The 14113-nt window shown below is 36.3% G+C and overlaps 1 protein-coding gene across 2 annotated transcripts in view; it reads right to left on the bottom strand.

Moving 5' to 3' along the window:
* Positions 1-14113, bottom strand: part of ASXL3 (ASXL transcriptional regulator 3) — a 126753-nt gene that overhangs the window by 53212 nt on the left and 59428 nt on the right. The window contains exons 1-2 of one of the 2 annotated variants that reach the window (XM_059860062.1): positions 1956-5079; positions 569-946 (exon numbers count right to left, since the gene is read on the bottom strand). In XM_059860062.1, coding sequence (XP_059716045.1) covers positions 569-670 — 102 coding nt within the window. In that variant the 5' untranslated portion in view covers positions 671-946; positions 1956-5079. Of the gene's footprint in view, positions 1-568; positions 947-1955; positions 5080-5571; positions 5694-14113 lie in introns of those variants that run through there. The other variant, XM_059860071.1, reaches the window with a different exon arrangement.

The raw sequence follows: 14113 nt of genomic DNA, 5'->3' as shown, positions 1-14113 counted from the left end.
TACACTTAATGCTTAGAATGAGGCTGCTACCTTCAGCTGACTACCTGAGACTTGGAAAAAAGACACTGATCTACAGAACAGGAGAGAACACTTTCAACCTATATTTGGGAAGAAGATTTCACTATATTGAAGTGGCAGGTTTAAACAAAGGTAATGGCCATGCCAGGACATACTTTAAATGAGGGATACTGTCCCACACTGAGGTAGACGGGCAGCTATGCTTCAACACTTAAAATTGCTTTAGAATTCTTTAGTTATTTCTCAGACTAAGTAGTTCTCTAAAATACATTTATTAAAACAGAAAAGGTGTAGGAGCACACTGTGCAAACAACCCCAGAGGAGAAACAAGCAGAATGCTCCAGCAACTGGGAGGCAGTTATTAGAAAAGCAGTAAAAAGCAGGGATTGTGTGGATTCCTGTCCCTTTCTTTCCATCACAGGTAAGGGCTGAGGACCACGGGGATGACCCAGAAGAGAGTCTCATAAACATTGTCTTGGGTCTTACCAAAGCACTGTGTTGAGCAGCTGGTGCGTGCTGCCCATGCATAGGGACCTTTAGAGGGACATACCGTGCAGCCAGCCTTCGGGCAATGCATGTACTCCCTGAACAGCTTCTGCTGGAACTCTTGCTCTCCCAGCTTCTTTTCCCCATTATGCAGTCTCCCTGCCATAGCTTCTCTGTCCTCTTCCCTAGACTTGTCTTGGCAATCAGAAAATCAGTTTAGTTTATCATCTTCGAACTTCCATTTTCCAGAATGCATTTTGTAAACTCCAGAGTCCCTTCCCATGTCTCTCTAGAAGTCAAAAAGCAACATGTTTTCCTTCTTTTCCATTTGTTGTCAGGAAAATTTGTCAAGAATCATCACTTATGTTGCCAGACACCTGATCAAATGCTTCAGCTAGGGAGCCAGAATTCTCCAACTGTGGCATTGGTACATTTGTTGCATCTGAAATGAAACATAAGAAGGTGGTTAAGAGAGACACTGAGCAACTGCAGCAAACTCTAAAACGAGGAATTCAGTACAAAAAATACCTCTCAGTTCACAGTGGATTTTCAGAGCCTTTCAGGAAGACACCCTGCATTTAAATTCTAAGTGATTAGGACAAAATCATAATGATCTCCTCTGTCACCTTTGCTTCTTTGGGGTGAGGAAGGGAAAGCAGGGCAGGCAAATGTATCAGGCTTAGAGCATGTGAGGGAGCAGTTGCTCAAATGAGTCAAAGGAGAGACACCACAGACAGATTCATACTGGATTACTTCCTATGGGCAGCAAAATGCTTCAAGATAACCTGCATCTGGCTGTAGTCAAGGAAAGAAGTCCTAACAGAATGAGTGTGGAGGGAGCAAGACTGGTGAGTTTGCTCTTCTCTCAAAGAAAGTAAGCAGTGTGAGCTGAAGATGGGAAAGCAAATTCACACCAGCATCATTGGAGATCAGGATTCTACCTTCAGTGTCAACCTAGACACTTGGACACCTGTGTCCAAAAAAAAAAAGAAAAAGGAAACAAACAGATCTTGATAAATTAGTTATATGAATTTGGGTAAATCAGGGCTTACTTACAGTGTTAACCATCTTGAAATTTAGTCTCTTATAGGTTGGTTTCTAAATAAGAATTACAGTTGTGGTAGAAATGTCAGCCTGAAATATTATTTGGAGCTGGACAGATCTAATGTCCTACAATTCAGATGCAATATATATGAGCTAAACCCTAACTTCCCTATTGCTCTATGACTGCTTGGGGCATGACAGCATCCACAGGAAAAAAAAAAAGGGGGGGTGGAGTTCCATTTCTATAATAAGAATAAATACTACAAATGGGTGCCTTCCTTCTCATTAAAAAACTGCATCTACCCACTTTATGAATTATATAGTGGCACATATATGAACCCAGCCACCAAGCATGCAGACAAAGCCCAAAGTTAAGGAAAACAAAACAAACCATGGCAGTGACATACCTTGTGTTGATTCCCTTATTTCCTGAGCTTCTCTCCTCCCAAACCCACTTGGCTGCTGTCTCTGGAGTTTCTGTCTCTACAAAGAGATCTGGATGCCCAGCACAGTCTCAGACATGTCCTGGTTCTTTATTCAGATCCTGAGTCTGAATGGAGTATCCTTCTCTTCTCCCAAAAGAAAATTTATGGGTACCCTTCTTGGTGCTGATTCCAAAGTGCCAAAAGTGAGGCAGGATTTTCTTCCATGTCTGGGAGGTCTACTATCATCCCAGACACCATTAGGGCGCATCTTCAAGTTCTTTCTCCTCTCTTGGTACTGACCCAGGGAACACCTGGTACACTGACGGGCAAGGTGCTCTTACACTTGGCTATCAGAGTCCAACAGACACTAACACCACCTCAATGTCCTGGATATTCACACATTCTCAGTGTTACCTATGTGAGGCCAGTTTGCAGGTATGATCCTTTCTTCTGAGAAATGTTCCAAGAACATCTTGATAGATAAAGATAAATCTGTATACAGCGAAGACTTCCACAAAAAAGTATCACCTCAAGTCAATGGAACAGAAACTGGACCAGACAGAAGCATGTAGATACTATGCCATGACTTGATGTCCATACTGGAGTTAGACTTGTCCAGAGCAAGAACAAAGCACACAGTAGTGTGACCATGTACCACTGCTAGCAGATGCAGGAGTAGTTCAGTACTTTCCCGGGAAGAGGTCCTTAAATGGGTCTGCATGCCAAAACTCTCGAGTGTGAAAATGAGGTAAATCAGTATGGAACTGATCAGTACTGATAGGAAATCAGCGTGCCGTAGGCCTTCTTTTCAAAGGTACAAGATCAGCAACAGCTGGGCACAAATGCCCAAGCACTTCTACCAGCACAAGGGAAACAGAAATCTGTAAAATCTGCCATCAGAAAGCCAAGCATAAAAGGCAGCTCTACACCATAGGCTCTTGTCTATACCCTCATGAACAGGAACTGGTTTGTGGGACATCACGCTCAGACCAAAGTGTAAGCATTTTACAAGAGAAAACTCAAACTCTGTCAGAAACCAAAGGGAAGCATGAAACACACTCAGTGGTAAAGCACTCAAAATCTCTTTTCCAACAAGGACACCGTGGAAGGTGGTGAAGCTAAAAAGTTTCCAGACCAAAATGGCAGCCCAGCCTTTGAAAAGTGAGGACATAAGGGCTGATCTTTGACATGGAGCTTATGAAAATCCACTGCAACTGCAAACCTCCTTAGTCCCTGCAAAACACCCCAAATCCACTGCTACCTGAGAGAAATCAAAACCAAGAGCCAGGGCCCAAAAAATTCCTCCATGCTCCTTGCAGAGCTCAAGAAAGGCAGCATTGTGACTAATTTGATTCATGAGAACACCCTGTTACAAGCCAAACAGGAGATTGCAATCTAAACCCCTGAATATATCTCCAGAATTCATTTAAAAAACCAAATCATATGTAAATCCAGCACATAATAATTTAAAGAGAATTACATATGAGTGGTTAATAAGTAGATAAACATTAGAGAAAATCTTCTATTTCCAGCTCAGATCTTCAAACAGAACTGCACATTATCAACTTCCCTCTCACTTTATTTTTGGAGGTTACAAAACAAATACATACAAGATCAAAGTAATGTGAAGAACCCCCTGGTTTTAAATAAATTGAGTAGGAAACTGAAAACTAATTTGTAGGTTTTCATTCTTTGAAGACTGTTTTGCAGTAGATAAAAAGCAACAGCTAAGGAAGACCCCATTACAGTATATTATATACAGTATATATACATGTATATATTATAAGCACTTGCTGAGTGTATAGTGATGGCTTATCCTCTGTTACTTTAGAATGGAATCACTAAGTTTGTGTTGGTTGTAAGAGTGTTACATAGTGTGTCTAAAAGTTTCTTCTGCATCAAAGGCCTGACAGGTTCTTTGTATGAATTTTAGGTACTATGCATCCATAAAAGCAATTGAAAGATTGGAAAGCAAAAGACGAAATTTCCAACAGCAATTTTATAAACAAAATCACTGTTAAGGCTTATTCACCTCTACTACAATACCAAAACAAATCTGCAATGTGTATGTATGGCAGTAGCCAACACCTGAAACTTTAAGAGAAAACAAAGCAAAAAACTACTATCCCACTATACAAATGCCCATTTGTCTCACATTGTGCATAGAGAAAACATTTTGCTGATAGCTGTAATGCTACTCTCATACTCTGAAGTACAGGATCTAATTGCCATCAACTTAATTAAAACTAATTTCTTTTTATCGATTACTTAACTTTCTGATGTTGCTTTAACCCTACTGCCTTAGGGAATGTTTTCAAAGATTCACATCAGTGTTATGACTTTTTATATTAATTAAGCTATTCTGATTAATTTGCCCTTTTAAAATTATTCTCAATGCTACATATCTGCTAAATGACAAATGGTAGAGTTTAAATAATTACAGAAGTTCAAACATTTGTGGCTTTGCTCTTTTTATTCCCTTCTTTCCCCTTTGCCTACTCCCTCCACCCCTAGGGAAGTTCACAGATCCCAGAAGAATTCTGTATAGAAGAGTTCCAAGAAGTGTAAATTGTTCACAACTATCCTAATGGTTAGTGAGCTGTTTTGTGCCCACTGTTCAATTTTCCTGAACAAACACATGTAAGACCTCAATCTAATAATCCTTTTCAGTCCTCAAAGCCTCTAAATACAACATAACCTTATGTGAATGATAAACACCTATGAATTTTATTGGATTTAAACCCAAAAACTAAAGTGTTTAGAGGAGATGTGCACAGTCTTTGCTTAACTTAAGCCTAAAAAAAGAACTCAGCAATACTCTACCCCATGAAATACATGATCTTCATTACGCATAACTAGGAGATCAGTTGTGAGAAAAATTACATCACCTCATTATCCTAACACTTTAGAAAAGTCACAACTCCAAATGGAGAAGAGGTCATGATAGGGGTTTTTTGAATTCTAGCTTTTTAGCTTTCATTTTTCATTTGTCTGGCTGTAAGCTGAATTAATTTGGCAATGCTGGAAAATAATTTTCACATTATCATGCTTTCAGCTAACAGGTGACTTTGAATAATCAGCTGCTTTTGCAAGCTTTAATACTTATCATGGATACTAAATCATCCAAATCATAAGTTTTTTTAAAAAAATAACCCAATCTCACTTTCATTCATACTCTGTAGTAGCAAATTCAGTATGAAAAAAAATTAGTTAACAGATCATAAAGAAAAACTGAACAAGTATACCTAGAGTGTTTCCTATCCGCAGCACTTCTTTCAAAATTCTTTTTTAAAATTTATTTTAACCTCACATAAAATTTTCAACACAAATGCTTACATAGGAAAAGCAGGGGTGTGATAATACAAAGAATTCTGCCTACTTGAAATTAAGTGCTTACTGCACTTAAAACCCCTTTAAACTCACAACAAATAGGACTGCACCCTCGCTGAAAGCATAACAAAACCCCCAACAAAACGCCCCTAAACATAGTGCTAAAAATCCTTTAAAGACTCTTGAAATTCTGCTGACATCCCACTCACATAGGAATGACAGAGATGCTAAAGGGAAGCCAACTGATGATCAGTCAATACAAGCTTACCTGTTTAAGTGCTTTCTTTGTGTGCTGCTGGAAGGAAGATACTAGCTTGCTTTGCACCGGTGCATTAGTAAGGCTTGAATCACGATTGGAAGACATTTCCTCAGATGTCTGCTTTGGGCAAACTTTATAAAAAGAAATAAAAAAATCAGAATACTGTTATGGGGGTTACCTTCCCTATTTCTCAGAGAGTCAAAAGGACGGAAAAATAAACCAACACAAGCAAATGCCTCAAAAACAAAAAGCTTGCTGCAGAAAATTCAGCTGATCTTGAGGTCCGCATTAGCTGAAAATCCAGCCATATTCTACGAAAACGCACTGCTTCACTAATATTTGTACCACATCATACCCTTTCTATGCAGTTCAGGAGGCCCTGCATATTTTGCCTTTCAGGTCCTGAAAGGTAACTGAAATAGTTTAACAGATTCCACACAGAAACTAGATAAAAACTACCTTCCTCATCAACACATTTTAATGGATTATAAGATATCCAAATGAGCATTTATACAAGAGATACTGGTGACCCCTGAATCTAGAAAGATTCATATATATGTAACTTCATACCAGATTGTAATGTCTTCTTAAGAGCCAGACTCACCTATTTTACAAGTGCCTCTTGGCAAAGCTAAGAACACACTTTGCTGTTTAATGGGTAGACTGGAATATCCTGCAAGATGAATTCTGGTCTCAGGTAATACATGCTGCTGTACTTGTCAGCCTTCTAAATAATACATGCTTTAATGAACAAATACTACAGTACTTGCATTAAACAGCCTCTTGAATAAATGTTATGTGTGACACGGAAAAAAGTCTCCTGGTTAAAAATAAATGAAAATATTATTTTTTTTTAACAGCTTTATTAAACAGATATGAAAGCTGTGAGAATAGTTGAAGGATCCTATTAGTCTTGGTGGTCAGCAAACTCAACTGAAAGGGCTGTAGAAACCTTTCCACTCTTAATGCCTTGCATTACTATTACTCTCACTACTAACCTCAGACTAAACTAGCCCAGCTAAACCAGCATTAGCAAGCATCCACAAATGAAGCAGATTTTCTTCCATTCTACTCTGCTGACTCAGTTCAAGTCTGCCTTCCAGCAGCGTTCAAAGCTGGTTTGTGTGTTGACAAACCTTCTTTATAATGTTTTGCAGCAGTAAATGTTTTTCCAAGATTTGCCATACTTTCACACCACCAGAATAGTCTGAATACACTCAAAGAAGTGCCACAGACATGTGCCAGAAATAATGTAGCCCAGTGTTAATCTATTTTCTCTGCCCATCCTTCAGTGTGATGAGCAGAAACATGAAGTAGCTAAGTCCTGTGCCTTTAGCAATGTTTCTGAGAAGAAACATTGTAATGTTCTTTGATTTGTGTTTGTAAGCAAAAAAGACTCAGACAATTTACCTATCAATAAGTAACGGCCACTATAAGATGCATGTGATAGTAAACCTTTTTTTTTTTTGCACTGAAAGAAAAAGTAATTAATACTTACCTCAGGAAGAGAGAATACACTCCATGGCACTGCTGTTATGCCAAGATGGATATGCCAAGATGTCATATTGGATTACAATTTTTCATTACCAGGTAAGAAAAATGCTATTTTATAATAAGATTTATAACTGATTTTTGTCTTTTTTTTTTCCTTAGACTTGCAGGATTTGTCAAAATACACAAAGAAGATGCATCACAAAACAGGTTCCGAGTTTACAGAATCACCTGGTTTGCATCATTCCTTTCCACATGATGAGCAAATCTTACTATCAAATAAGACAACTTAAAAGAGCTGCAAAGTGTCAGCAGAAAACAAACAATAGCTGGTTTATATAATACAAATCACTGCAACAGCTAAGCTCCTGAAACAAAGAACACCTACATGAAAATAAATACGTGACATTTCAAATTGCCCAGATTTTGTCTTCTCCTTCAAAGAATTTTTTTTTTTACAGTGTTCTGGCAAATTTTGAGAGTCAAAGAATTGAAGAAAAAACCCAGAAACAGCAAGTGCACACAAATCCAAAAGCTAACAAGAGGAGAAGAGAACACATTCAAAAATCCCTAAAGAATGGAAACTGGTAAACCTAAGTGCCCCCCCTTAAAACAGGATAGATAAAATGTGACCTGTCATGATAAACCTATTCTTGCTCCCCAGAATGACTGCAACTCCTATTACCTTCTTGTTGAAAAGGGAAATTCAGATTTTCATTATCGTGATCTAGGATGTTATCCAGAAGTCTCCCCTATTTATTTTGGTGATAAAGCTCATCCTCAAGAGGTTTGACAACTATCTGATGATTCTCAACACCACAACCATTAAAATCAAAGTCATGATACAGCAGGAATAAAAATAAGCATAGTTCTGTATTAATTTTTTACTTTCATTCATTTCTCTTTTAACAATAAACCTGGAGTTGTGACAGAATTTATAAGAGGCCCTACTTTTAATTCCTATAATTACTTCAATTTTCATAAAATATTATTGGTGTATTGGTTTATTTTACCTCTGTTCCTTTGAATCTTCTACAACAAAGCTAAACCAAGAAACAGGGACTGTTCTAGTGGGTGAAACAACTGGAACTGAAACCCACTGAAACAATAAATAGCTTTTCATCACTGCAATCTCTCCTACAGATACAGCAAGAATACCTCACTTCAGGCTAGTTCTTTAGTGCAACCCAAAACTAGTTTGTTCAGAGTTTTGAAAACAATCCTGACTTTTTCCTGTAGTTCATTATTAAAGATACATGAGGTTGAAATATGCTGCTTAAAATATTTTAAATGACACTGTGATTAGAGAAACTCAACCTAATTTATTTAGAACAAATGATGCTTCCCTTCTAAAACTTATTCTGTATGTTATATTTTTCTTCATATACCTTGCAGCTTAAAATAATAAGATAGCAGGAAACTATTTTAAATGTCACTTTTTATGTTTTAATTAAATTTCCATTTCCATTTAAAACCAGCTTGATAGAAAACATGGCTATGAACCTAACCATCTAGTAAGTAAGAAATGCCATTTCCTATTTTCAAAAGCAGAAGAAATAAGCATTAAAAATCTAAATACATTGTGTTAAATTATACAATTGCTTAATAACTTCAACAGTCTACTGACTTTATTAGCAAAAAATAATACTAAAATTGACATACAGGCTTTATTTAGAGGATAATCAAGATATTGTTTAAAAAATATATGAATTTTTTTTTCTGTATGAAATTAAATACAAATATGAGAAAATGAATAAATTTAATCTTTAAAACATGTTCTGCTACTTAGCAATTTAAATCTGTGACAAAGTGTGACTGCATTAAAATGCCTGTGACCACAAAAAATTGTTGTTATTTGTTTCTTAATTTCTATGGATAAAGTCCAACTGCTTTGCTCTGAATGGGTCAGACATAAAGAAAGGGAAAAACATGACAGAAAGATACATAAGTGAAATCACCATTGATGATCCTAGTGAAAAAAACAATGCCTTAAGAACAAAACAGACATTTCTCCTATGGAAACCACAGTAAAAGAAAAAAAAAAATTTAAAGTGTTCTTTGTACATATATACAACTTTGGAAAACTGCAACCACTTCTTCCATAAGTGCTGAAGATCCATGAAAATTATCAGATCCACGTTCACTTGAAAATCTGGATCAGAAAAGAATGCTAAAAATAAACTGGGTGCTGGGGAGGAGGAAAAAAAAACCTCTGAGAGAATGTGACAGATAAAGGCAAAATATTTGGGTAGCAAATAAAGACGATTCACCGTTATTGCTACAGTAGAAAAGGGAAACAAGAGTGGTTTTAAGCCTACAGGAGGCATTTCTATTTAGTGGAGAATAATTAGGTTCCATTCTTTAAATCAGCTTCCTCAAGGGCCAGGACCGAGTGAAGGAATAAAGCAAAAGCAACTATTAAGCCGTAAACTGTTAGGTTATGAGCTGGAAGAGCAGCTGGGTTTCTGAAGATAAGACCTCCTCAGTGAGTGTTCAGAGACTGTTAACATGAATGATAGAATTAGAATTATGTAGCAAAAAGAGTATGATAAAAATGTTTTTGGTAAACTCCATTTAAAATAACTTCCTCTCTTCCATTTTTCCAAGACTAGCTTTGTTAATTATTACAAAAGGCTATAATTTATAAAAATCAGCAATGTTGTCTTTGAATTTCAAATTTTACAGGCCATCTCTGTGATTTTTTATTACCTTTTACCTTCCCCACCCAATAAAGGACACCTATGTAAAACATATTGGAACACATGTTTCTTCAAAGAAACAATTTTTTGAGGAACAAAACAAAAAATTATTGTGTCTCCTTGCCACTGAAAGTTATTAGGAATAACTGTAAACAGATTTATGTAACTAGATGGACGGAGAAATTCCTGCCCAGTAAAGGGCTTATTTTCCCAAAATCAACTGCACAGCTAATTTTTATTTCAGTCAGATCATATTGATTTAAAATCAAACCAGCAAAATCAACAGCAGTCCACTTCCTTTTTTTTTAAAGTAATCACAGCAGATGAGAAGGATTGTTTACTAATGGCCACATTACAAAACATAAATTAATATTGTAGCCATATGTTAAAGACTGGAGTCTATCTCAAGCATAAAATGTATGCACAGACTCTGGAGATATGAAATTTCAGAGAGAACTCCCTCAGGAAAACATACACACAATATCCCTCCCTAAAATATCCATAAAATTCAATATTTTATTTGGGTGACACAGATCTATACTTGTATTGACATAAATAGTTGCACTTTGCCAGCACAGATGTATCGAGTAATTCACCTCCATCACTCTTTGATCTCTAGAGCCCAACTTGCCAAAACTGAACAATTCAGAACTCGGCTGTTGCCATCAGCTCTTGAAAATGAAAACCAGTTTGGGAGTTAGTTAATTGTATGAGTTTGCCAAAGCAAGCAAAACCAGATGTATACATCAAGGGTACTACGTTGACTGTAATATTCTTTCTGAAAAGTAATACTAGCACCGTGAATTAATAAATAGTATTGAATAGTATCTTTTGGAAAAAGACATCAAATACCACATCAGCTTTGTAGCTTGCACTGAATCCCATTATATTAACAGCACGTTTTTGAGCCCAAACATTTCACAAAACTTAGAAAACTGTGAATCCCTATTCCAAAGCAAGTCAATATTTTCCACTAAAAATATACAGCCCGTCATCACTAAGCCACCAATTTCTTAGACCTCATTAACAAATGTACAGGAAAAAAAAAAACAGATGAGAAACATCCTTAAGCTTCACAGTATCTTCTCTTATTCTTATGACTCCCTTCAAGCGGTAATGAAACAAAAGAAGTTAAGCTCAATCCCGGGTACCAAATTTTTATTTTATAGTTGCAGGAAGATGAAAGAAAAATACATCAAAAAAATCTAAGCAAAGTGAAAAACTTCTCTTGCTGATGTGTCACTCAAAATGCTATGTTTGAGCTGTTACTTCATTGCTGTTCTTCTGCTTTTAGAAGAATCTATCTCACATCCAGATGTGGCCACGTGTCACAAACATTTTCAGTAGAATCATCCAATATTATTCCCAAGAGACAAGATGCTAACAGTAAAAGGTTTCACTGAATCGCCAGGAATTCCATTCCTGGAAAGGAACTGAATATCCAAATGGGGACTCAGGTTTCAAACAGCGGTGAATATACACTCTTTGCTATAGAGTTATCCTAGGGTTTCCTAGTCTAAAAAGCACAAGGTGTTCAAAAGCACAGTAGCTACAAAGCAAAATTTCAGGATTCAGCATGAACATGATCCTCCGCTGTCCATCATTTTGTCAGCTATCTCTAAGAAAATTAACTAAGGAATTAACCTCAGGAATTAACTCTGCCATTTCATGTTCATAGATGAAGAACATCCACTTCTAGGAAGTGCTGAAAACCAAAGTGTTTCAAGAGGAGACACACGTTGCTGGTATTTGGGCATTCATGAGAAGCCCTGTTGGGGCTGAGGTGGGGAGGGAAGTCACGCTGTAGCAGGAATTACTGTCTCTTCCACACGTACATCATTGTGCATTCCATTGGCTCGCATCAAGACCATTTTTAATCAACTGTGCTCCGTGGCTGATGGATTAGCCCTGGCTTCAGAAACCCTAGGGACAAATGCTTTTTGAGAACTGAACATCCTATTGATGGGCAAAAGGATATTATAGTCATCATTTTCCCAGGCAACAGTAATTGGGATTTTAATTCTTTTACCCACAGCATCTTTACATGCAACCCCTGTATTTGAGGAAAATGGAATTTTAAAGATATGGGACTGCTACAGAGCTTCAATTAGAAATCCCATTCCAAACAAAATCAACTGTAGCATAAAGAGTTTCTTTAACATATGCCTTTGGAGAAGGTGGGGAAAGAAAAATTCTCCACAGCATCTGCAAAATCCTGAGGTGTGACCATTCTACTTGTCTACTTAGCAATACTGATGTGTTGGAATAGCTTTTGCCAAGTCATGGGTTTATAATGGTTAGGAATTTTTATATTATTATGCTAGTAAAATTGTTCAGTAGCCTGCATTTATACTGTGAAAAATGTGCCTGCTGAGGAATGATGTGATTCTTCTCTGTCTGAGTGTCAGCTGGTACTTTTTATTCTGAAAGACTGTGGTCTAAAAGCCCACAAATGGAAATGGGTTGAGGCTGTTGCTTACAGTTTCATCCTTTTGCTTCCAGCTACATTTAAAGAGGCATTTTTTAAACTCTTGGTAAACAATTTCTGATCACTCTGTCAGAACTGTGGCTTCTGTACTCTATCAGAGTGGAAAAGGGCAAAAAAAAAATGTACTCGATTGGGCAATTAAGAATTCAATGTGCAAGCAACGCCCATCCTCATATGTATCACACATATTCTAAAACACAGGTCAGAGAATTTGATGAAGTGTTTTTTGCACTGAACTAAATGCTACTTTTATGCCACAGAATAATTTCCTGGAAATTAAAAAAAACCCCAGCTCTAGTGTGAAAAGTGTAATTGGTCTGTTCGTACAAATATTTTCTATAGAAATAACTATTCTCAAATATTTACAAACCGATCAAGTCACCACCTCACTTCTCATAAACTAATGAGACCATCCCTATTAAATTCCTCAGAACAAAGGAGGTATTTGTTCACTCAGGACTTCTTATGTGTCTTTTATAAATCCTTTCCTGTTTACCTTAATTCCTTCTTACAGCTATAATGAATGCAATACACTGGTAATCATTTAGCTAGTGCTATACCCAAAGGAAAATCTCTGCCTATATTCTTTAATCAGTACTATCAGAATTATAGTCTAAGAACTACATTGGACTAATTAGCAAAAGCATCTCATTCATGTTCAATTTATTTTCTGTTGTGATTCTTAAATGCTTTGCAGATATACTGATTTATTGAACACATATTTCTGCTGCATAAATATGACCTCTTTTTTTGCTTGAAAGTCTAAAAAAATTCATGCTGTTCAACTGCAATAACTTACAAGACAATCAAAAGAAGTCTCACAATTATTATTTATTACCAATAAATTTAAATTAGAAAGATTTGATAGTTTTCAAAAAATTATTGACATAGACAAAAAATACTGAATGAAGAGTGGTCAAATCACATCCTCCAAAGCAAAATGCCTACTGTGGATGGTGATTCCTATGACTTTGCAGATTAAGTAATCTGTAATTTTAATCCACCAAAAACTGGATGTATATTTTGGGCATAGTCCTATTTTCAAGCCAAGCCTTCTATACTGTAAATTAAATCAGAATTCTAAGTGTCTATAAATGATATCTTTAACAACAAAACTTGCACTCTCAAGAAAAGCTATTATCAAACAGGCTTGGCAAAATTATGTCCTTTTCTAGCTGACTGATATGCTATTTACTAAATACATGCTGCATTTAATTCTTAATTGATCATATCAAGCATTGGCCTTTCTATATGCAATAGACACTCACTATTGCTATCCCAGTTACTTTTTTTTTAATATATCCATTGATATCCATTGCAGAACAAAAAAATTAAAATGTCCTGTTCTCAAAATATATTGCAGTTTTCCAAGATTTGGTAAAGATGAAAAATGATGGGAAATTCTCAGCTTTAAAATCAATCTAGGTGTAATTTAATGCTCAGGTGTAATTTACTGCTTTATTTCAAAATGTTAAATTTTTTGCAGCTTCTCTTTTATGTTATCACAAGTGCTATAATTATTTTTATTACTGTGAACTGTGAAAACAGTACATAGCCTGCTCCCAGTCAAAACCCAGCAATTTTCTACTTCTGGAATTATGACATCCTTTTTACATTCTATAACATCCCATTTACATCCCAACACTCCTAAATAATTGCCCATTTTTTGCCATCATTTTTATTTGTTTATAACAAGTAACATCAACTTTTGCTTTGTATTTGTAACTGTATTTACACTGCTTTTAACTGCTCTATTCTTCCTGCAATTTCAGGAATTGTGCATCAACAAATTTACTGAGTATCAAAGAGGAGTTGTTAAAGAACATGTAAGTTCACTTACATCCATAGCATACACTACATAAGCATCAAACCA

Source organism: Haemorhous mexicanus, chromosome 1, assembly GCF_027477595.1.
Source record: "Haemorhous mexicanus isolate bHaeMex1 chromosome 1, bHaeMex1.pri, whole genome shotgun sequence".
Taxonomy (NCBI): domain Eukaryota; kingdom Metazoa; phylum Chordata; class Aves; order Passeriformes; family Fringillidae; genus Haemorhous; species Haemorhous mexicanus.
The sequence above is the reverse complement of the archived record's forward strand: the minus strand, read 5'-3'. Positions and strand labels throughout refer to the sequence as shown.